The sequence below is a fragment of the Neolamprologus multifasciatus genome, chromosome 20 (assembly GCF_963576455.1).
Source record: "Neolamprologus multifasciatus chromosome 20, fNeoMul1.2, whole genome shotgun sequence".
NCBI lineage: Eukaryota > Metazoa > Chordata > Actinopteri > Cichliformes > Cichlidae > Neolamprologus > Neolamprologus multifasciatus.
In genome coordinates, this window is record NC_140458.1 from 4,013,901 (window position 1) to 4,037,332 (window position 23,432).

Sequence of the window (23,432 nt, forward strand, 5' to 3'; positions counted from 1 at the left end):
CCAGTGTAACCAGTAAACACAGTAGAGCCAGTTTGTGTGGCTTCTGGGCTATTTGTGTATGAATAATGAGAGTGTGCTGAGGCTCCAGGCAGGCGCTTGGTGGGAAAAATGGGAAAATCTGTGTATGAGTGAAAAGCCGACCTGCAGATAGTCTGTAAGTACACATCAGGAAGTTTTTATTTCCCAGAATTCCCTGCTTCTGTCCTGCTGAGCTGGAGAATGTGAGAACAGACAGTTACAGGAGGAGTCTCAGTGTTTGTCTGTCTGAGTGTGTGAATGCCAGTGATTTATGTGTTTGTGTGTGCCTTTTGTTCTGCTAATGTTGGTGGGGGTGGGCACAGCGCTATCAAAACAGCTGGAAGCAAAGAAACAGTTTTCTGATGAGCATCTGCTCTTTGTCCTCTTAATTCATTTATTTTAATTCAATAAAAAAGTCTCACACATGTCCAGCAATCAATACACAAAATAGGATTTCATCACATGATGAAATTGTAGAAAAATGTAAAAATAAAGTAACAATTTGACAAAGAAGTTCAATTTTTATTTTTTTTTAAATAAAATAAATATTTTTTATTTGTCATCATCACAGCTTTTTTAGGATCTTCCCACTTTTAGTTATTTAATTTTTTATGTAATTTTTAAAAAAAATTTTTTTATGTAATTAAAGTTAAGTTTTATGTAATTAATTTTTTTCACCATAATTTTTCAACATTTATAATATAAAGTATCAATGAAAATGACATAAATTTTCATATTACTTTTATTTTTAATGAAAGATTTTTTTTCTCATGAGCGTTTTACATAAATAAACCTGAATATAGAAAAGATTAATAAAAAATAAACTGTTCAAATGTCAGTAATCGATTTTATATTTTACGTTGATTAAGTTTTTATTGACGCATCTGTTAATTTCTGATGTTTCTGTGTTTCTGGGGCAGAAATTGATCTTTGAGTTTTGGCAGATTTTGCACAATCTCAAAATACAGTCCTCCAGCTTTCCGTCTTTAATGAAAATAGACCCACATTAGAATCAGAAAACCTTCATGTGGCAGAAAAGAAACCTTCAATCTGCTTCACTTTATCAGGATGTTGCCACTTTCAAAATAAGAGCAGCAGGACAGAGTCAGGAACAGCAGGAGAAAAAATGGAGCTCGTATGAGAATAAAATAAATGTAACTTGAACAAATGTTTTTATTTCTTTTTATTTATATCATTTATTTTGTCTAAAGATAACAGACAACTTACCAAACAACCAACTTTAACTTGTATCTTTAGGCACTTACTGGCGGTCTGATGCGTATAAAATTATATTTTTGTAACAACAAGGTGACTCCAAACAGCTATTAGCTGAAAACTTTGCCGTGTCCTCAAAAGATTTCATATCGTCGGCAGTGAGTACAGAGGAGGTCAGCAGAAAATTACAGTCAGAGTTTGATCCACCATGCAATACCATTTGGAAAGCATCTGAATAGCAACAGCTCCATTTTTCAGCATGTGAGGGATCCGAGACACATCGACAATCAGTCATGGATTGGCCTCACCAGAGCTCAGACATCAACACTGCTGAAGCAGTGTGGAGTCATCTGGACAGCAGAACAACAGGCAGACAACATCCAGAGAAGAGCTTTGAATGTCCTTCAAGAAGCCTGGAGAAATAGTTCTTTAAACTACTTAAAGAAAATACAGGAAAGCTGCGTATGAGAGTTCAAGAATAAAGGAATAAATAAATAAATTTAAAAATGCCACCTACTTGCTTCAAACTCAGTAGAATTTTACAAACCCTGTTTTAGCTTTACACTGTGCTTTATTTTATGTTTGGTTATGTTTCAGTAAATCCCCGGGTCTCATTTCAGTAAGATTTTAAGATCCTCTATCGTCTCTGCTAAACTTTAAAACACTCAGTGGAAAGCTTAAGATTAGTAACATCAGTAAAACTGATCAACCACCCCAGGCAACAAGGTTTGCACCTGGTGGCGACCGAATTTTTATCTGTTGTTAAACGTGTTAAAAGCTTTCTGACAAAACTGGCCACCATTCTTACCATGAGATAAACCAGTGCCCGAAACATCTGAGTCCACATGGAGTCATATTCATGCTGTGTATGAAATTTAAGCGTATTTGTTGTTGATCAGGATTCCCAGAGGGATCCAAACACCCTTCCAATCAAAAGTAGGGTTAAGCTTCAGGATACCTGTCTGCCAGACTGACTCTAGTGGGAGTGGGAGGTATGTTTCATTCAGAACATGCCAATGTAACTGGGAGATGTTTCCCCTGTTCCAGACACCTTAAGTAAGTGTGGTGTTAGCAGGGTTCAGAATTCGGGGTCATCATGTGTGTCATGTAGCCTTCAAATAGTTCCCGTGCTTAGCATACAGCTGGAATGAGTGCTTATGACATACAGACTTACCTTTTAAAAATACATTTCAAACTTCTGTGCTGCCATAAGGCGCTGCTGCTAGCGTACGTTGGACTTTTATCCGGTCTTAAGTCTGATGTAAGTAGCTGCCCAAACTCCGCTTCAGGTCCCAAACGAACACTGCTGCATCACTGAGAGTTAAAAACTGCCTGAATTTTTTCATCTTTAATAACATGATCAGTGTGGCTGCTCTACCAGGGGTAACTGTTTAACATCCAGGCATCCATGAAAACAGAATTTATGAAGTTTAACTGAGTTTGAAGTTAGCAGGGAGTTAGCTCGCTAGTTTCCATCTAAAGAGGATATATCACGTTCTCACTGAAAAATTAAAACGTGCAGCTCTGCTATCACTTCCGACATAAATGAAGACAGAAAACTAAACAGCAGTGACGTTTGTAGGGTTACTGAATTTGGAGTAGCTGGTATATAATGATGTGCTAGCTACACAGCTATGGTTAGCATAATATAAACACATTAGCACAGTGAAGCTGGAGGATGAATGCTAACTTTTTTCCACTTGATAAAAGTTAACGTGAGGGTTCCCGATGGTTAGGGACAAATGCAATCGCATTTGTAAACGGACCAAACTTCAGTCAGGAGAACAACTGAGATAATCCATCCACAATATGGGGTTAATCATTAATACACTGCTGCATGGGCTGAGCTGTAGTTACATCGTAAGCTTAGGTAGTGGTAATAAAAACCGAGGCCGAAAGTGATTATTGACTTTTTTTAGGGGTTTGTTCAGATTAAGTAGAATGAGATATAAAGCATTAAAACATGTTAAAAACACAACAGCCTTAATAAACACAATTCATGACATACGCAGTTCATACGTCATCGCTTAATCGAATTCCCGCGGAGATGTGAAACGACTTCCTTTTGTCGTTTTATTTTGACACGGCAGAGCGGAAGTGGAGGGGTGGTGACAGCGGAGAGCTTGTTGGTGAGACTCAGCTGAGAGTCAGAGAGAGCGAGTCAGAGCTCAGAGACGCTGAGAGGAGAAAAGCGGAGTTTAACTGGCAAACGGGCGGGTTGATCCGCGGGACTGAAGCTGTTTTATTCCCTTTTCTCGGCTCCTGTTGCGGACGTGCCCGTCCTGAGGACAGCTGGAGCCGGACCACACCTGGTCTGCGAACAGGATGGTTCAGACTCGCAGGTATTTACAGCCTTTTCACCGCTGCTGGTTCGCCTCCGGCCTTACCTTCGTTACTTTCCTGGATGGACTTTCGTGCAGTTAAATAAGTTATGAAGTAAATAACTGATAAAGATGAAGATCGAAAAAGATCGATAAAGATGAAGTAGAAAAATCAGAGAATAAAAAAATAAATGTCTGCACTTTCTTTAGAGAAGGTGCTGACTCCCTTTAAACGTGTCAGAGCAGCTAATAGATCTCAATAAATTAGGAGATTAATTATTCAGTTGATGCTGAGATTTAGACAAACGTGTTTCCCAGAATAAAATATAGAATACTGATTATCTAAACCTGACATTTAATTAAAAATTGTGCAAGCAGAACATAAAAAATGTTCTTAAGGAAAAACTGTGTTCCTTTTCAATCTGATGACGTCTCACACAGCTGGGACAGGAGCAACAGAAGACTAGAGTAAGTTTTTAAAAAATCTATTTATTTACTTTATTTATTTTTAGATAATTAGGTAACATGATTGGTAAAAAGAGAAGAGTGTCTATTGTGTGGTGGATTATACGTTGACCTAACAGGCGAAAGCTCCCCAGTTTGATCCCAGGAGGAGACACCAGTCTCTGAGGGTCACACTGAGAAGGAAGTCTGGTATTAAAACGAAACGCAGAGTAAGGTGAGGTCCTTCATTAGAACATGTGTAATAAAGCTACATGAGGGGGTTTTATTATCTACTGTTCATGACATTGTTAAAAAACTTCATTGCTGACAGAGACGAAGCTGAAAACCTTTGCTGTGATCTTCAAGCAGCATTACAGACACACACGATTCTGAAGTGGAAATCAATGCTCGCGCTCAGGAACAAGCCATAAACGATGTGAAGAAACCGCTGCCTTCTTTTCATTAACGATGGACGGAGGCAAAGTGAACGCTGTCGCGCTGCCCCATCAAAAACCTGCTGGGAGCAGCTCATCCGGCTTGTTATCGGCACAAAGTTCAAAGCCGGTGTTGTGCCAAATTAGGTATCCCCGACAGAATTTGTTTCCCCTGCGTCGGGAGCACACGCTGGACTGTCCAAATCACGGACAAACAGTATCCCACATTGTTGATTTTTAGTTTACAAACACTTCTTATAATGACTAACTACTCCTGACATTTTTGAGATGTTAGCTCTTTATACAACGAAGTTATAGTGGGATACAAATAATATCAGGCTGATCCTGCCACAATTTGTTCCCCTTGTGTAAATCACGGACAAACAGTCTCCCACATTGCTGATTTTTCGTTCACAAACACTTCTTATTATGACGCATTACTCCTGAAACTTTGGAGGATTTAGCTCTTTATATAGTAAAGTTATAGGAGAATAAAAATAGTTATCAGCCAAAACGTTAATGGTTTGTTAAAAATAATCCCATCTGATACCCGTGAGCAATAAATATATAATTTTCTGTTGTAACCCTCAAACTGAATGGTAATGTAACGATACTAATTTTTCACTTTTTCACAAAATGAAAACATCAGTACTTCTTGGTGCTCCCAGCACAGGGGAAACAAATTCTGTCGGGGATACCTACTTTGGCACAACACGGGCATCCACAAGGATGCAGGTACCACATCTGTGAGGGCAACATTAACGCTGCAGCTTTTTCAATCTTTTTTTAGAGAAGGTGTTGCTTTTTTCAGTAACACAAAAACCAAACCTCATTCTGCACACGTATGAGGGAAACTGTCCGGCTGCTAAACCGGCCTGCCTGCAGTCAGGACCTGTACCAGCTGGAGGATTATGAAACAAAAACTGCAACAAAGGAGACCTGAAGTAGAAGAATGGGAGGCATGCAGCGAGCAGTGTCAAAAGGGAGAGGTGATGAATCACAGCGGGGAACTTGTTCCGACTTTACTGGAGCGTGTTCCTGGCACCGAATTAGAAATGGGCAGATTTTTATTTGAAAGTAAAAACGTCCAAGTTTAAACGTTTCAAGTCAGAATTGGGCTTTAAAGAGTTTCAATGAGTGTGTTCTCTTTATTTAAAGTCTGTTTTTTGTAATCGGGGCTTTAGATACGGTGAACTCACCGGGCTCATCAGGTAAAATAAAAAAAGAGCACATTAAACATGTCGTCTTCTTGACCCTGGAACCAGAGACGAGTGTTGATGGTGAAGATCAAACAGCTCTGATGGACAGGGATCACAGGAAGGAGTCGTGCGCTGTAAACTTATGACAAATGTGTGATTTTTAGTGGACGTCTGTGGCTGTGACGGTGTGGGACAAACCTGTGGTCTTTCTGGACTCTCCGTCAGGAGTATGCAGGTGAACGTGTGGCGGATGTCTGAATTTTAAGCCGGTCCGTGACTGAGCTGTACTCAGACTGCTGGAGACTTTTAGAGGAGAGTTGATGGTTGATGTGTAGGTGTGGTGGACAGAACAGCAGGAACAGACTCGTGTGAACCCGCTGCTGCTGCGAGGACACATCGGTGAACTCTGGGCAGCGTGATTTATATGTTCGCCGTGTTTCTCTGATTTCCTGCCCGAGTTTGGTGAGATGAATGTGAATGCAGCCGAAGCCGTGGTCACGCAGCGCAGCAGCGATCCGGTACTGGACCGGAGAGGGTCGGAGACGTGGTTCAGTTCCTACTGAGAGTGTTTGTGATAACAGGATTAGTGCTGCTGGGATCTCCTGCCTTCGCGGTTTAGTGTGAGGGCAGAGAGAGGACACACACACACACACACACACACACACACACACACACACACACACACACACACACACACACAGAGCATCCATCTCTCTCTCTGCTGAATATTTAAATCCTGTATTTGCATCTCTTTGTCTGCAGCTGCAGCCTTTCATCACCAACTCTCCCCGTGTGTGTGTGTGTGTGTGTGTGTGTGTGTGTGTGTGTGTGTGTGTGTGTTCAGCATGAAGTGCTGAGCCTCTTCTGTGCATTTGATGTGTTAATCTTTCTCATCTTTAAATGTTCGATTTGTTGTTGACTTGTCGGGCTCATGAGCTCCTCTCTGTTTACATCATGTTGCCGTTAGCGGCGAACGTCAGATCCTGATTGGCCCGACGCGTTTCTTCTGGTTCTGGTCTTGCTCTGTGGGCGAGTAAAACTCCACAGCTGTGAGTCTGAGCAGAATCTGGAGGACGAATCCTGGAGCACGTCCAGGATATCTTTGCCTTATCACTTCACTTAACCTAAGATCAGCAGTCAGCAGTCACATGAAGGCTGTTATCAGCTGGATGTGTCAGCTCAGGCTTTCAGTCTAACTATCAGCATCTCACAATCACAGGAACAGGTCTGCTGGCAGCGTTTCACAAACAAAGATCAAACTGAAATATTGGAAAAATATGAATCGGCAGCATGTGAGAGGTGGTTAGTTCAGCTAGAAACAGTAATCAGGTCCACTGCTCCTTCATTAACACAAGGGAAGATCTGGCTTCAAGTACAGATGTGTAGCCTGCTGCTTGAATAAAGGTTATTATGGTTATTCAGCTGCAGCCTCGTTGGTTTTAAACGGTCTGAGAGCAAGTGAAGAATTTTACAAGCAGAGTTTTACCTGCAAGCTGAACAAATACGAGGTTTAGGTGTCATGTTTTAAGGAAATATGGCAATTATTAGGCTTATAAAACAATGAAATATACTTGGAGTCTTCTGGGTCGTGGTGGGGGAGGTGGGGGGGGGGGGGTCACGAGTGAAGGAATAATTTGCTTCTGTGAGTCTCTTTTTTTATTGGTTGTCATTCAGGAAAGACATACTCCCTGAGCATGGAAGTCTCCGGGATCTTCAAGGAATTCTGTCTCTCTTTCTTTTCCAGAGGACTGATTGGCTGGTCGTTTTACGCACCTTATCTCGAGTTCTCAGGTCAGTTAGGTCTGCAGCATAATTTCCAATAATTCAACTAAAGTTTTATTTATAGAAGACCCCAACAACCAGACAACCTCTATGAGCAAGCACTTGGCGACAGTAGGAAGGAAAAACTCCCTTTCAACAGGAAGAAAGCTGTGATAGAACCAGGCTCAGGGAGGGGCGGGGCCGTCTGCCACGACCAGCTGAGGGAGGAAGACGGGATGAAATGACAATGATACGCGCTGATAGGAAGTGAACCAACCATCTATTTTCTTAACCACTTGACCAGTTCGCGGTTGCAGAGGTGCTGGAGTGTGTCCCAGCTGTCATTGGACGAAAGGCAGAGCACGTCCTGGACAGAGTGCCAGTCTGATGCACGGCTAAGAAGTGACTAGGGATGGGTATCGTTTAGGTTTTATCCGATACCAGTACCAAACCGGTACTTTTGAAACGGTGCCGGTGCTTAAACGGTGCTCAAACCGGTGCTTAAAGAATGGAGAACACAAAATTGGTCCAAAAACCTCTCATGTTCAGCTGGTTTTTTGTAAAAAGATAACAATGTTAGCCTTTTCTGCAGCTATGGGGCATATATGGTATCACTCTGGGCTGGAAGCAGCTTAAACAATGGAAAAAACACAAACTTTGTCCAAAAACCTCTCATGTTTAACTGTTTTCCACTTTTTCTTTGGTCATTTTAGCCTTTTTGTCCAGGGTGAAGGGAGTATCTGCCATCAAACAAGAAGACAGCTGCATGTAGCTACGACGGTGTTTGCTAGTTCACCTTACATGCATTAATGTAATAACGTGGTTAGCCTACTCAACGTAAATTACACACGAACAACATTAAGCTACTCACGCAGAGAAGAACGGCTGCTGCCATCATCATCCTCATCATTTCTGCTACACTGGCAGGGCTAGGGGCCAGGACTCTCCTCTTCGGGTTTTTGGGGGATGTTGCTAATTCCGGGTCCGATAACAGGCAACCCACAAGCAGTAGATGTGCTTGGTGTGAGGTCTCGCAGCAAGCTATCAAATACGGCGCATTTCTCGGCTTTAAAAAAACGCTATGCGTCGCCAGGTGTTTCATCAGATTTGAGGTGTTACCTCCTTTGACAGCATCACAGTATCACCTTAAAGCACTTGTTGCAGCTGCTGAGTTTGCATCTTTTGCTGTGAAGTACAGCCAGACTTTGACCGCTTCGCCTTGGTCATTTTTAATCTGTAGCTCTGCTCTAAAAGAACGTACGTACCTGGACCCGCCTACTATCCTCGGAAACGTAAAATGATTGGCTAGAATCTAAAGTGTATCACAGCTCAGGAAAAAAAAGTACCGAAATGTGCGCTGCTTTTCGGTCTGGTTACTACTGTTTATGACAGAACCGGTGCCGGTACCCATCCCTACTCTTGACCCACCTTTGTAACGTTGAAGGCGCAGGTTAAACCTGAGGTTCAGTCCTCACACTGCAGACTTCTCGGGCCAGACGCATTAAACTGCAGAGATTCATGACTAAAAGTGCACAAAGGCAGAAACCTGTGCATTTTCTGTTTGACTTATAAAGCTATAATGTGCTTGGTTCTCTTTTTGTGAATTCCAGTCATTTTGGAGTGTTGTGCATGTTCACGAGTATCATTCATGTTTTCACATTTAGCTGTGAATGAATGTCATGTTAGGTCAGCAGCAAAGAAGAAGCACAATTTCACAGAATATAAAGGCGAGACATTCAGGAAAAATGAGTTTTGGGTAATCTCAGATCTGATGCCGCAAGCAGATGAAAAACTACCGAAGGCACAAAATAAATGGAGGCAGCAGCTGTTAAAGCGCCACGACTGAAACAAAAGAGACGAGGAAGTGTGAATCTATCAAATTAAATCTGTTTAATTACAGTTATTAAATAAAGGGTTTAAAATAAGAGCTGCATCGTGCTGAAAATTGGATGTAGCTGTAGTTCTTGTTCTGGATTTCCGAACTTTTAACACAAAAAGTGTTTGTGTGTCGTCTGTGTGCACGCATCCCTCGTATATCCAACCCTGGACTGTGATGTGGGAGAGCGTCGAGGCTCTGAAAGCGTTTGCTCCTCGCAGTGATGATGGAGGCTGCGCTGGTTCAGAGAGATCAGGCACTCAGACTGGAAACAGATTGTCCTCAGCGGGCTGTTATCAGATCAGCTGTTCAGGCCTGCAACACCTGAGAGGGGGGAGGGGAGGTGAGAGTGACACCCCAACCCTCCCCCAAAACACACACACAGACAACAAGGTCAAAGACCAGGCTGCGAGTGTGTGAGAGTAGAAAAACAGATGTGAAGCAAACCTCCGGTGACGAGATGCAACAAAACACCAAAGGACGCCGACGGTAAAGAGCGCGCGTCGCCCTCGCAGCACAAACAACACGCTGGAGAATCAGAGCGGCTAAAGCGCTCAGTCAGAACTTCTGCAGCTGTCTCGGAGACTTCACTCCATCACAGCAGCGCGAGGAGACGGACGAGCTGAAGCCGATCAATCGAGACGCTGATGGATGAAGGGAGGAGCTGCAGGTCTGGACTCGACCTGGCAGGACTCAGGAATGTAAGAGGAGGGTGGAGGAGGACAGAGAGGAGGGGGAGACCATTTGACAGAGCATTTGGTGTCAGAAAACCCCGTCAGTAAGCTCTGGCTCATCTCCACACTTGTTTGTTTTTCCCTGACGGAAAAACTCCTTGATTAACGTTAAAATCCAGATCCAGTGTTTCCCTCAGATGTCGATCAGTGCTGCATCTGTCTCCTCTGTAATGTCATGCAAATAAATACCCGAGCAGCAAAAGCCGCGTTCGAACTCCAAGGTTTCGGTGAGATCGGTGTAGTTCGTGCAGCAGATGATTTCATATGTCATGAAAATTGCTCACAAGTGGATACAGGTACCAAAATTGGCGCACACACCCGTTTTTCACAATAGCTGCCAGCTCGGGCAGGAAAACGTCACGTACAGCTGCGTTTCCCTTTTTAATGATCTTAGTGTCAAATTGTACATTTGTCTTTTTCCTGTAGTAGTAGAGGCTGTAACTTTGTGTCTCCTCCGTCTCCTCGTGGACTCCTGGCACTCGTCCCTGCATGCCTGACTCACCGATGGCTCCAAGAAACAGTCTGCAAATACTGAAATAACTTCAGCGTCCGTACACGGTCGACAAATGAAGCTTTACTGCAAATTATTCTTGTTTTATTGTCCTCCTGGGCAGCTGGGTCAGTAGATGTGTTTTACTGGTCACAACAAAACCAGTTTAACGTCAGATTTTAAAGCGTTTTATGAACATCCTGCATCATCCACCCTGACCTCCTCCCTGCTCTACAGGAAGCTTTCCAAAGAAACAGGACGTCAAACCATTTTCTGCAATCTTCCTTACACAGTTTCAACATCTGTGTGAAGAAGACGGCGATAATGCTATAAGCTCCGCCTCTCTGATCCTCGCCATTTCTACACAAACTTGAATTTTCGTGTGAGACTTTATCCTCCGCTGCTGGATACTGTGGCGTGAATCACACCAGTGTTACCAACCGTTTCAGCTGTTCCCAGTCAGTCCTTCCCATCCCCCCTAATTTCCCCCTTTTTTTTTTTCATCACTCATTTCCTTCTTCCTGTTTCCTGTTGGGCTCCACTTCCTGTTCTCAGGGCTGTGCTGTCGGAGGACATCTCGTTCTCCTCCAGTTGGAGGGTAAAAGTGCTCAGAGGTTTCCGGCTCCTTGTTGTTTTGTGATTAAGTAACACTTGTTGTTTTCTTCGTGTCTGCTTTCCTGTGTCGGGCTGGAACATTTCCAGGATGGGAAGTGACGTCGTGCTGTGGCTTTATAAGATTTTCTGTTGTATTGAATCCCTGTTAGGAGGCAAACGGACAGGAGATGATCAAATCTGAACAGATCTAAAGCTTGAAAAACTACCTTTTGCTCTGGTCTTGATTGCCTTGTTATAACAGATGCTCAAACAGGCAGGTAGATGTGCACAGCGTAGTCCTGTAAACACTACAGAAAGACATCTGCAGCGTGGATTCTCAGAGATCCACGAACCTATTTGTGCTTTTTACTAAATATTGTTAGGTTTGCTGTTCAGGTTCCTCGAGGAAATGTTTGCATGCTCCGGACGTGCAGTCTGCCGCTGACAGCCTTTAAAATGTAAAACCTCTTTATTCTTACAAAGAGGCTTGTATGGTGTATTTTTATCCTCTGTGGGCTTTTGAACTTATTAGGTTTAACCCTTTAAAGCCGGTCGGAGCGGGCACGCTCTGTTTTGCGTAACTACTTTTAAATCCCGGTAGCTCTGCAACCACGTAAGCTAGCGCAATAATTTTTTTGCGTATGAAACCAGAGGAGTTGTACTTACATCTTATGCCATCAGCTTGTCCTCGGTCACAGTTTCCTTCCACATATAGCTTTGCAAAAACTGCATAAAAAGCACTTGCAGCAACAAAAACATAATATTCCAGAAACACGCTTTGCCGATCCGATCAGCTGTTTGTAACACTTCCTACGTTGGAATAGACGTCAGCGCGAACTATCGTGTGTCCGCCATGACCTGCCCGAAACCGGAAGTGACGTCATTGTTGCGGAAATGTAGGTTTTTTTACCATCAGGGCCTCATGAGCCTATACTGGTGTTTTTAAAAGTTATCTTTGACTTTATGACTTTCTGTGTCATGTCTGGGATGCTTAGGACTCATATTGCACTGCTGGAAATAGTTTATTTTGATGCACATGCTGCTTTTTTGCAAATTTGCACAATAATATTTATTTTCGTTTTTCCTGCAGTGTATAAAAATTGGTGTATTTCAAAAATAAAACTATGAAGACACTCAAAATAAATTTCCTGTGGTGGGAAACTATTTTGTGCAACTTTTTTGTATTTACAGTTTTGAGGGATAAACCTCTTAAATTTCTCTAACTAGAAATATATGTTAAAAAACAAAAACGATTTTCAATTTTTTGTAGTTTATTGCACTTTTTTTTGCAATTTATGTAATTACTATGCACTTAATGCAGACATATTATTAAAATTTGGGCTATAATGGTTGTATTGATGTATAGCAACTTAAAATGCTCCCAAAAATGGCTCCACAGCATGTAAAAATATAATATAAGCTCTGGCGGACTTGGTTCTATGGTAGGTCTTAAAGGGTTAAACGCAGCGACACTGTCATCAGTCAGGTTGCACATGTGGTTGGATTAGAAAAAACTGTTGATGAATGTTGAATAAAACCAGAGGAACAGCTGGAGATGGTTAAAGTTTACATGTAAAAATGTTACGAAAGCTCAGAGCCTGTTTCCATCGCGCTGTGACTTTGCTGCTGTCTGATGATGCAGATGTTTCTCGGTTTCACTCCTCCAACCAGCAGGAAGAGATCAAACACCTGCTCCCAGCCAATCACAAGGCAGGATATACTTAAGCTCTCACTCTCTCTTTTTTAAACTTTGGATTTTCAAAGGTCCAGATATTATTTCTCCAGACAGACACGCAGAGGTCACACAAGCTTCAAACATCTGTCGCCCGACCGCGCTGTCACTGTAAATGGGCTTCATGTGTTTTGGTCTTTCTCTGTTTTGGCTACAGACTGACAGATAAACCTTTGTGTGTGTGTGTGTTGTGTGTCTGTCTTTTGTCTGAGGCATGTCAGTACTCGCCGTTCTCGCCACATTTTTCCTTTAAACCCAGTAAATCTGGAGCCAGCTCTCTCCGTCTGCAGCTCCAGCACGCAAACCTGCGCGTTTGATCACGAAGCTCCACGAGAAAAGACTTCATTGTTTCAGATCCATTTAAATCGTATCTCTGCTCATATTGTGCATTTAATCCCAGTTCAGAGACCGACCAACACAGACTGAATCCCTAACCCGAGGATCTTCAAGGCTTTGCCTTTTCCAAACTATTAAAGCCTCTGAGTCATCCTTAGTGGCTGACATATTTAATTATCACCATGAACTCAAAGTATTTGTAGGTTTTCTTTGTAAAAACTCTCACGAAAGCACCAAATGTGATGGTTTCATTCTCTAATGAATGCAACATCTTCTCCTGTTTGCTTGGTAAAAAAGCAGAGACCGGCTACTTTAGGGCACGTTGAGCTTTTAAAGAATAAAACTGTACGAAGCATTTATGTGACGTGTGAACTTTGTCTTTATTTTGCAGTCAAACAGAAAATGGGTTTAAGGTTTTACCTGCACTCGGTCAGCTTTCTTTGCATGTAAAACAAATCTGCAATTAAAACGTGAATCCAAACGTTTTGTTGGTGTTTGCGTCGAATCAGGTGGGCGAGATTGATGCTTCTCTGTTGGCCGCTGAAGGCTTGGAAGCATCTACAAATAAGCCACAACATCAGATTTGTGAGAACCAGGTCAGGATATTTTCCACAGTGTCCCTGTGGGTGCAACACACTGGCACACCTACCTGCTAATTGGTGCTAATAAAGACGTTTGTATCACAGAGCAAACGGTGTTATTTGAGCAGCACAAAAACATTGGGGAGGTCCAGTTCAGTGCAGTTAGCTGAGGTGAGACCCTGCAGACACCAACAGTGTTGGGAAGGTTACTTTTAAAATGTATTCCATTACAGAATACAGAATACATGCCCCAAAATGTATTCTGTAACGTATTCCGTTACGTTACTCAATGAGAGTAACGTATTCTGAATACTTTGGATTACTTAATATATTATCATGCTGTTTCCAACTACATGAATGTACTATTGCTGTGATTTATTACTGTTACTGAAGGTCCGCGGCTCTGAACCGTAGTAAAGGGACCTCTGGCTAATACGGTGGGTTCGTGTCGGGCTCGTAGCCGAAAAATAGCTTTACTTTGTTGTCTGGGTCAACTTTGCTAGCAGAGACAGAGAGAGGCGTTGAAAGGCTGCTCCAACAGAACTTATTGTTTTTGGAGGAAAACACGAACACGGTGTACAGTCGAGTCTTAATAGCTTACTTACAACTGGGCTCGTCAGACACTCTTCTTGGCTGCAGTGGTTATTATTATATTTACATGCTTCCAGCTCCCGTTTTTGCTCGATGACAGCTCGTACTTTTCCTTTTTCTCCCTCCCTCACTCACAGACACATAACGGGTATGGCAGTCCATTCTCCCTGCAGCACGGACTACACTGCCTATGATGCTACATTCTTTAGAGCTATACCTGTAGCATTCTGCCTATTAGCTTAGCACAACAACAATAAAAAGGCCTCTCTCACCCAGGAAACACGCAGAGAGAGAGCGTCACCCTGTAACCATGGCAACCGTAACGCTGCCGCCTGGAACAACAGAACGTAGCTGTCAAACAAAACCCAAACAGTCCTGACCCGCCACAATATGAAACAGGGAAGTACCGCCGTGTAATCCATTTATTTCAACAAAGTAACTGTATTCTAAATACCACCTTTTTAAACGGTAACTGTAACGGAATACAGTTACTCATATTTTGTATTTTAAATACGTAACGGCGGTACATGTATTCCGTTACTCCCCAACACTGGACATCGAGCAGCTACATCTGCTTCACCCGTATGCAGATGGATCAGTTATTAAAAATTCCCCCTGTACAGCTGTCCACAGACACCAAACCTTTCTTCATACCAGCCAATAAACGTGCTTTTAATGCTGAGAAGTTGCACATTTTAATGAGAGTCTATGGTGAGCTACTGGCTTTTGCAGCCACCAACATGTGGCCAAACAACTGCAAGGTTTGATGCTGCTTGAGTGTAACAGCTCACTTAATGCACAGATGCACACATATAGAGTCATATGGAGTATGCATAAACTGGCCAAATCAAGCGTGCAGAGCTATCAGAGCTACCGCTGTGAATAACGGAGCAGCTGAAAGTAGCTTTATTTTTTAAGCTTCATAACCCCCATATTATACGTGCATCTACATGTTTCACTATTTAAACATTTGTTTCTGCTGTAGTTTGCTAAAGAGACCTCGTCCTCCAGAGTTGGTAATTTTCTTTCTTTCTTTCTTTTGGTCTTTATTGGACAGGACAGATATAGAGGAGAGTAGACAGGAAATGGTCCAGGATGGAATCAAACCCAGGCAGGGTCGCCTGCTCAGCCAGAGCGACTCCAAGTATTTCTTAGAAAGGTTTTTTTTTTTTCTACCTTTATTTTTCATTGGTAATTTCTCGTGTAAATGTATTTGTTAAGGTTCTAAGTTCAAGCTAACTGCACGTAGTTTTGACATTTTAAAATGTTTACTTTGATAGTATTTGTGACTTTTTGAGAGAAAATCTGTTGTTTTGAACTTTAGCTTCTAATATTTTATTGACCACCTGATTGGTCCTCACTCTAACACCTTCTTCTTTTTCTTCTTGTGCTTTTGTTCTCCTCCTAGGTCAGGAGCTCTGAAGACTGTTTGCCTCCCTCTTCAGGCCCATTTTGGAACTGCAGCTTCACCGTCAGCTAACAGCTAACCGAGCAGTGAGACGAGTTAGTGAAGCAGTGCTGTGGTTTGTGTTCTGACTGTTGGATGGCCACAGGAGTGAACTACTGGAACTCTTATGAACCCAGTCGCAAGGTGAGAAAGTCCCGAAGGTTCTGATTGGCTAATTGGTCAAAACATGGTGCTGACATCACACGAGCAGCAGGATTTGTCATCGGGACTGCAGGGAGTCTGTGCTAACTCGCAGTACTAACCTTTATTTGTGATGACAACGTGTTGCAGGTGAGAGAGAGTGTGTGGGGAGGTGAACAGGAGTCGAGTAGTGAGGAAGGAGGAGGTGGAGAGGGCATATGGGACACACAAGCCATGGAGGTCAAAGGTCAACTCATCTCAGCACCTGGTGAGAATAAACGCTGACATGTGGTGATGCTACACTCTCGAGTGTGTCTGTTAGCTGTCTCTTACGTGTGTGTGTTGCAGACCCTCTCACCTGCCCAGACAGGAAGCAGAGGGAGCGAATGGTGGAGCTACAGGAGAGGAGGCGGAGTCTCCAGGCGCTGCTTAGCAGCCGATTGGCTGAGCTGAGACGCATCTGTCTGCAGGAAGCTGTAAGTGATGTCATAAAAAGAGATGACAATATGACACTGACAGTGCATTCCCACCTAAACCAAAGTCTTCTTCACTCTCCAACTAATCCTTTTATCCCTCTCTGCACCAGTCCTCTCCACGTGGTCTTCAGATGTCTTTATCTGGTGCTTGAACCTCCTCAGATGCTCTTTTTATGTCTCTAACTAGTCTTCTCTGTCCAGTCCCCAACCTCCGATTACTGCAGCCGACTCTACCTTAGTTTTTACTTTAACAATGACTGAAGTAACTGCCAGATAGCTGTAAGTTTTCCTGTGTTTTCCTGGTCAGGAGCTGACGGGTGCAGTGCCCAGTGATTTCCCCCTGGAGGCAGGGGAGAAGCCCCCCTGTGTTCGTAGGAGAGGTGGGACGTCCCGCCAGGGAAACAGGAAGTGTCGAGTAGAGGTGAGGAGCTGAGGAGGGATTTGACTCTAAATAATTTCAACAGTGGTGGAGAATTTTACTGTCCCCCTGTGTGTGTTTGTGTGTCTGTGTGTGTGTTTTTGTTGTTGATGGAACAGTTTTGACCTTCATGTGTGTTTCGCGCTGAGGCAGTCTGTTTGTATATCCCTGTGCGTGCATGTGTTGGTGTGACCTTTAGGTATTTGCGTGTGTTTTTTCTTTAGGAGGAAGACGCTCAGCGTTCGAAGCCGAAGAAAAATTTATTCAGCGGAGCTCTGAGGAAACACAGCGACTCTGAGCACAACGCACACACGCAGACACACACACACCACGGGAAGAGGACTGTCCACAGAGGCTGCCACACAGGTAACACACACACACACACACACACACATTCAATACTAGAGATGGCACGATACCACTTTTTTATGTCCGATACCGATATCATAAATTTTGATATCTGCCGATACCGATATGAATCCGATATAGTGGTTTTTTTTAATCAATAAAACTGTTTTTTTAATATCTTGCTGCATTTTGTATAAGTTTATACTCAAGTTTAAATAAACAACAACACTAAAGCTATTCTGTTATACCTGTATGTAAAAAATACAACAAAATATTTCATAGTTCAGCAAAACTGATCAATCTAATAAACTTAAACCTGCTCCATCCTCCCTATTCTGGTATTTTAAAAAGTACTTAGCAGAAATATTAAGCAACCTAACTAATAGGGTTGCAAACTCCCAGCAAAAAAAATAGGAAACCCCCCCCCCCCTCCACCTCATGATGCTTAATCGACGTAATCAACTTTAATTTGATGCAGTGTGAAAAAAATGCACAGAAATAAATTATTTTTCAAGAATAATTAAATAGATTCAACATCTTTCTTCAACAGAATTGCAGACTGCACAGATGGTAACTTCCCAAAGGAAAAAGTACTATAGCTTACTAGGGTATATTAGACTTAACAGTTACTATATACAGTAATGGACTTCTATATATTTTACATCAGATTAAAACTTTGGGTGTAAGATTCAGATAATTATTTATTAAAAGCTCGACATTTTAAATGAGAATAAGAAAGAAAAGTATGTCTTTGTGCCCCCTTTTCCCTGTTCATGCCCTATCGGCCCCCCTGGCTAAACTTTGCTAGATCCGCCCCTGCACAGTTACCAGCCGTCAGCTGTAGAAAAAGATCCTGGTGTAGAAAGTAATATTAAAAAAATTCTAACAACAGCTTATCAAGCTTAAACGTGCTGCTGTTGTTCAGCCGCTGGTTTCCTCTTTCTGGTGCAAAGTGGGACAAAAACAAAGAAGAGAGACGGAGTCGCGACAGAAAAGCCGATCAGCTGATCATTAAGCTGTTTCACGATTGAAGCAGCAGGAGAGAGAGAGAGAGAGAGAGAGGCAGTCCTCCATATATCGGTTGTTAACCTTAACGCGGGAATGCTTTACAAACATTCAGAGATGAACTTACACACTTGCTTTACTTCTCTCTGGGATCACTTCCTCGGAGATAAAATGCTGGTTTGGTAGCGAGGCTACAAATACACACAGCCGCTCTATCACGTGAGGCACACTGCCGAGTTACGCCGTGTAGCAAGTTTTGTGAGGCGCTTTTTTGATATTTAATGGATCGGATTACCTTTTTTATTTCTCGCCGATATCCGATTCAGTAATTTGGGTCAGTATCGGACCGATACCGATACGTAATATCAGATCGGTCCATCTCTACTCAATACACATGCATTCCCTAGGCGCTCTCCCTACCCCTAACCATCAAAAATGAAAGCCTAATCCTAACCATAACCTAACTGTAACCCTGACACTAAAACCACATTTTGAGCCTCAAAATCCCTTCAAACTGGTGGGCATAGCAGCATGCCAAATTTATGTCCTCACAAAGATGTCTAAACAAGTACAGACACACACACACAATCCGGTTTCTTCTGCCATATTCACCTGGCACACATTTATGATACAGATGGTACCTGACCCATCTCGTTCCTCTATAGGGGAGCACTTGCAAAAACCAACAAGGACTTCGCAGGGTGCTGTTGTGCACTGGTGCTGTATAAATAAAATGAAACACTGTCATCCTCCAGTTGAGAGGTTTTCAGGTATAGTTGCTATGTCGTGTTTATAGGACCTAATCAAAAACGTACATACATGTATCTCTAGAAACCGAAAGCCTGATTGAAGTTTGGGTACTATCCCCTCCAGAGTAGTCACCTCACTCAGTGATACACTCTGTCGGCACATCAAACACCAACAACAACACGTCCTCGTGACAGCAGGCCATGAACTTGAATTTGGTTTGCATCAAATAACCTCCCCCAGCTGTCTCAGGACATTACGAAGCAAATAGTATTCATTTATGCAGCACTTTCACAGATAGGAGGCACAAACTACTTTGTACTTTACTGATCTCTTTAGAAAGTTATTAGACCTCTTAAACTAGTTCCTAGAGCTGTGCAGTGTGTCAGATCTCTGCAGTTAGTGTTATTACCGCTCTAACTAGTCCCGCTACCTCAGAAGTCCTCATACATCAGAAACGAGTCCCCAGAATCCTGCAACGAGTCTTCACACTCTGCAACTTATCCATCCATTTTCTAAATGATGCGAGGACTGGTATGTATCCAGTTTGCATCACACTCGCTGACCTCACAACTGAATTAATCAGTTTCCTGAAAGCCGTCCTCGTTGGAGGGTCTTCAAAGGACCAAAGACGCAGAAGGTGCAGTCAGTGCGATAGATGTGACGGCCTGGAAAGTTTCCATTCATAGATACACATGCATACATATGGAGACACTCACAGCTGGCAGTAGATGAGAAGCCATTGTTTGAGGAAGATGAGGAAACCAGCATCTTCCTGCTTTTATTCTCACTCTGTTTCTGTGTGTGTGTGTTTCCAGACGACACAGTGAGGTCAGAGAGCAGCTCGACATCAGACTCAACAGGACACGACAATGGTAATGAACACACACTCGCACACACCCTTCTATCTGTACGAGGACCATCACTTAATGTTTTTCCAACACTCCTGAGCCTGAACATAAACCCGATTCATAAACCCTGAAACAGAAGGTCTGTGCTGTGGACCTGCTCTCACTCTGAAGCTCTCAGTGGTCCTCGCAAAGATGGATGTACAAGCAAACACACTGTAGAGCTGGTAGTGTAGCTGCAGCGCCCTCAGCTGGCTGACAGGAGGAATAACAGTAAAGGTTTAATGCAGTTCTGGTCTCATCTTGGAGAACTGCACGGCTGCTGGCAGTGAATAAGCGAACAGACTGATTCGGCATAGGGTGTTTTGATTATTTAGCATTTTTTTATTTTTAACAAATGTTTTTTCCCCTTTTTTATTCTCTCTCTATATTTTTATCATAGGACATTTTGTATACTAGACATCAGGCAAGCACTAGACAGTTAATCGGTTAATTATTTTTATTTATTACAGGGTGATTAGTTTATGTAAAAATGTAGTTTGTTGTTGTTCTGGTTTACGTGCTGAAAATGGTTTTTATTTGTGTATGTTCAATGTGTTAGACTTGTACATAGTTAACCATATATGATCAAATAATGTTGAATAATGGATATGGATTTGTAAGCAATGAAATTTGAAATAAGGGGATAGGAACAAGAAAAGTGTAAACTTCATCCTACTCCTTTTCAAGCACACGCATTCTGTAGACAAAGATATATACATGAAAACTTGATGATTTTTAAGTTTTGTTTTTTGTTTTTTTTTGTTTTTTTTTCCGTTGTTTTTGAATTATATTTGCATGTTCGAAATAAAATTATATCTATCTATTTTATCTATTTCATAATGTGCAGGTTTATCGATCTTTTTAAAGGTCGTGTTTATGAATGTGATGTTTTCCCTGCTACACTGTTCCGAAATTAAATGTCCTTAAATTATGTATGTATGTAAGTATGTTATGTCTTACAAACATCGTGATATATGACATAATCTTCATTGTGTACGGTTACCATGGTTACAGCTGTCTTTATCCCGACTTACAATATCATAAGGAAAATATAAGTGATTGACAGCTTTTATAAGTTGAACTGAGGTATAGATTTCAATTAAAGTTAATATTTCTAGCACAAGTCAAAGGAGCTTGCAAAGAAAAGCGTCTGGACTTCTTTAAGTTACTTGAAGACGTTTCACCTTCATCCGAGAAGCTTCTTCAGTTCTAAGGTCAAATGGTGGGGAGTCCCAGATTTAAACCTAGTGGGAGTTTCCCCCCACAGAGGGACAAAAGGACCCCCTGATGATCCTCTAATTGCCTGAGCCAAGGTGTGGAACTGGGTGTGGGTCCCAATCAGCCAGAGTTTCGGGTGAGTTCATTGTGAAACCTGGCCCCACCCTATCATGCGAATTCCTGAGGTCAGATGGCCCAGGATGTGAGTGGGCGTTAAGGCGTCTGGGGAGGGAACTCAAAACTGGATTATAGATGGCAGACAGTTGGTGTCGTAAACCACCGCCTCTGTTCAAAGATGGTCGCTCACAGTGGACATAGATGCTTCTTTCACTCCTCTTTCAAACCATCTGTCCTCTTTGTCCAAAATGTGAACATTGGCATCCTCGAAAGAGTGACCTTTGACCTTTAGATGCAGATGGACAGCTGAGTCTTGTCCTGTGGAGGTGGCTCTTCTGTGTTGTGCCATGCGCTTGTGAAGTGGCTGGACCCACACCCAGTTTCACACCTTGGCTCAGGCGATTAGAGGATCATCAGGGGGTCCTTTTGTCCCTCTGTGGGGGGAAACTCCCACTAGGTTTATATCTGGGACTCTCCACCATTTGACCTTAGAACTGAAGAAGCTTCTCGGATGAGAGGTGAAACGTCTTCAAGTAACTTAAAGAAGTCCAGACGCTTTTCTTTGCAAGCTCCTTTGACTACGATGACCTGGATGACTGAGAACCTTCACAGACATTTCTAGCACAAGTAAATTTCTGTCTGTGTATCTGGCAGATGACTGTGTGTCTCAGTGTCGCCCCCTGCTGGTTTCTTCTGGGTCTCCGGTGGAGGTTTTCTATCAGAACAGAACCAGGAGGAACTCCGTGCACAACAGGTACGGCTCAGAGCACGTCCACATTTGTGTCACGATTTCTTGAGGTTTCATGATCAGCGTGACCTCATCATGTTTGGTTGCCCCTCCCCTCTGTATACTGAAAATATTTCCTTTTGTCTTTCAGAACTGAGCATCTGGACACCCAGAAGCCCCTCCCACTGCCTCCATCACAACCTCCTCCACCTCCCCCTCGCTCTCAGGACTCCTCTTCCTCTGGCCCGTCTGACCCTGGAGCAGGAGGGGAGGCAGGACTCAAGGCTAATGCAGCTCGCCGTAGTAACAGCTCCGATGGCCTCCTGGACCGCATCACCCCTCCTGAGGATGATGTTGGGTTGCAGCAGGGGGGATTGTGGGTAAACGGGCTGCCGGGGTCCAGAGGAACAAGCACGGCCGGCGCGTATTGGAACTCAGAGACGCTGACAGACGGACGGTCGAGGGCAAATAATGGAGTCAGCGATGGGAGAGGAAAGGGGGGAGGTGCAGGGCGAGGAAGAGGAGGAGGAAGGGGAGACAGGGGAGGAAGAGGAGCGGGGTACAGCGATGTCCTGCTGGACTATGTTTGGGGAAAACAGCAGCAGAGACAGCATTCTCAGCCCCACAGACAGCCAATCACATCGCAGCAGCAGGTAGTCTACAATGGCTACTCCCAGCAGCCATCAGGAGCCCCGCCCACCTACCGCGGCCCCCAAGGCGACCAGCGGCGGGTCACGGTAACCCGAACCAAATCGTGCGGTCCGTTCCTCCCGGTGCAGCAGAGCCAGACTGATACCCACAATCCCCCTCTGGTCGCCATTCAGCCCGACCCCCACCCCCACCTGCTGCCGCCCCGACCCCCTCAGCTGCCCCCCAACCAGGACTCCCAACTGGAGGAGGCCACCAGGAGCCTCCACAAGGCCCTCGCCCTGGAAGGTGAGTATCGTTACCCTGTAGCTGCTCCGCACTTCCTTTACGGAGGCTTTGGGGCTCGTTAGCTTCCAGCTCAGCCTCTCTTACCTCCTGATGTTTGCTGATCTGTGAGGCTGTGAAGCTCAAACGTGTTGAATGTTTCATGGGACGGAGATAAAACTGGGTCAGTGCAGCAGAAACTGTCTGCTGGTGTATTGCAGTGAGGAGGTGATGCCACCTGGTGGAAGTCAGACAGAATAACACAAATATGTTTGCTTCATCCGTTCATTGCTTACCCACGCTTGCATCTCGGGGCAATCATCTAAGCAGAGAAGACTTCTCTAGACCTCATGTGATTCTGCAGCATGTCCTGGGTTTGCCCCAGGGTCTCCTCCTGGGAAGACTCACCTAGGAGGCGTCCAGAAGGCATCCTCTTCATCCTGAGCCACCGAGCAGACTCTCAATCCCTCTGTCGGTCTCACGATCCACTCTCCCTTCACTTATAAACGAGATCCCAAGATATTTAAACTCTTCCACTTAGTGCAGCAACTCATCCTGGACTCTGAGAGGGTACTCCATAGTCCCGGAGTTGGAGATGCTAATTCTATTCCCACTCTTTGCCACTTGGCCGGGGACTGCCTCAGTGTAAACTGGAGGTCA

At 43.5% G+C, this 23,432-nt stretch overlaps 1 protein-coding gene across 4 annotated transcripts in view; it reads left to right on the plus strand.

Annotated features, from left to right (window-relative positions):
- Positions 1 to 23,432, plus strand: part of ccdc120a (coiled-coil domain containing 120a) — a 41,563-nt gene that overhangs the window by 14,044 nt on the left and 4,087 nt on the right. For 2 of the 4 annotated variants that reach the window (XM_085145232.1, XM_085145231.1), the window contains exons 2-9: positions 15,735 to 15,917; positions 16,065 to 16,182; positions 16,263 to 16,390; positions 16,698 to 16,811; positions 17,033 to 17,174; positions 19,727 to 19,783; positions 21,788 to 21,887; positions 22,012 to 22,796. In XM_085145232.1, the coding sequence (XP_085001358.1) occupies positions 15,870 to 15,917; positions 16,065 to 16,182; positions 16,263 to 16,390; positions 16,698 to 16,811; positions 17,033 to 17,174; positions 19,727 to 19,783; positions 21,788 to 21,887; positions 22,012 to 22,796 (1,492 nt within the window). In that variant the 5' untranslated portion in view covers positions 15,735 to 15,869. Of the gene's footprint in view, positions 1 to 813; positions 3,576 to 12,336; positions 13,932 to 14,891; positions 15,486 to 15,734; positions 15,918 to 16,064; positions 16,183 to 16,262; positions 16,391 to 16,697; positions 16,812 to 17,032; positions 17,175 to 19,726; positions 19,784 to 21,787; positions 21,888 to 22,011; positions 22,797 to 23,432 lie in introns of those variants that run through there. The other 2 variants (XM_085145230.1, XM_085145229.1) reach the window with 2 other exon arrangements.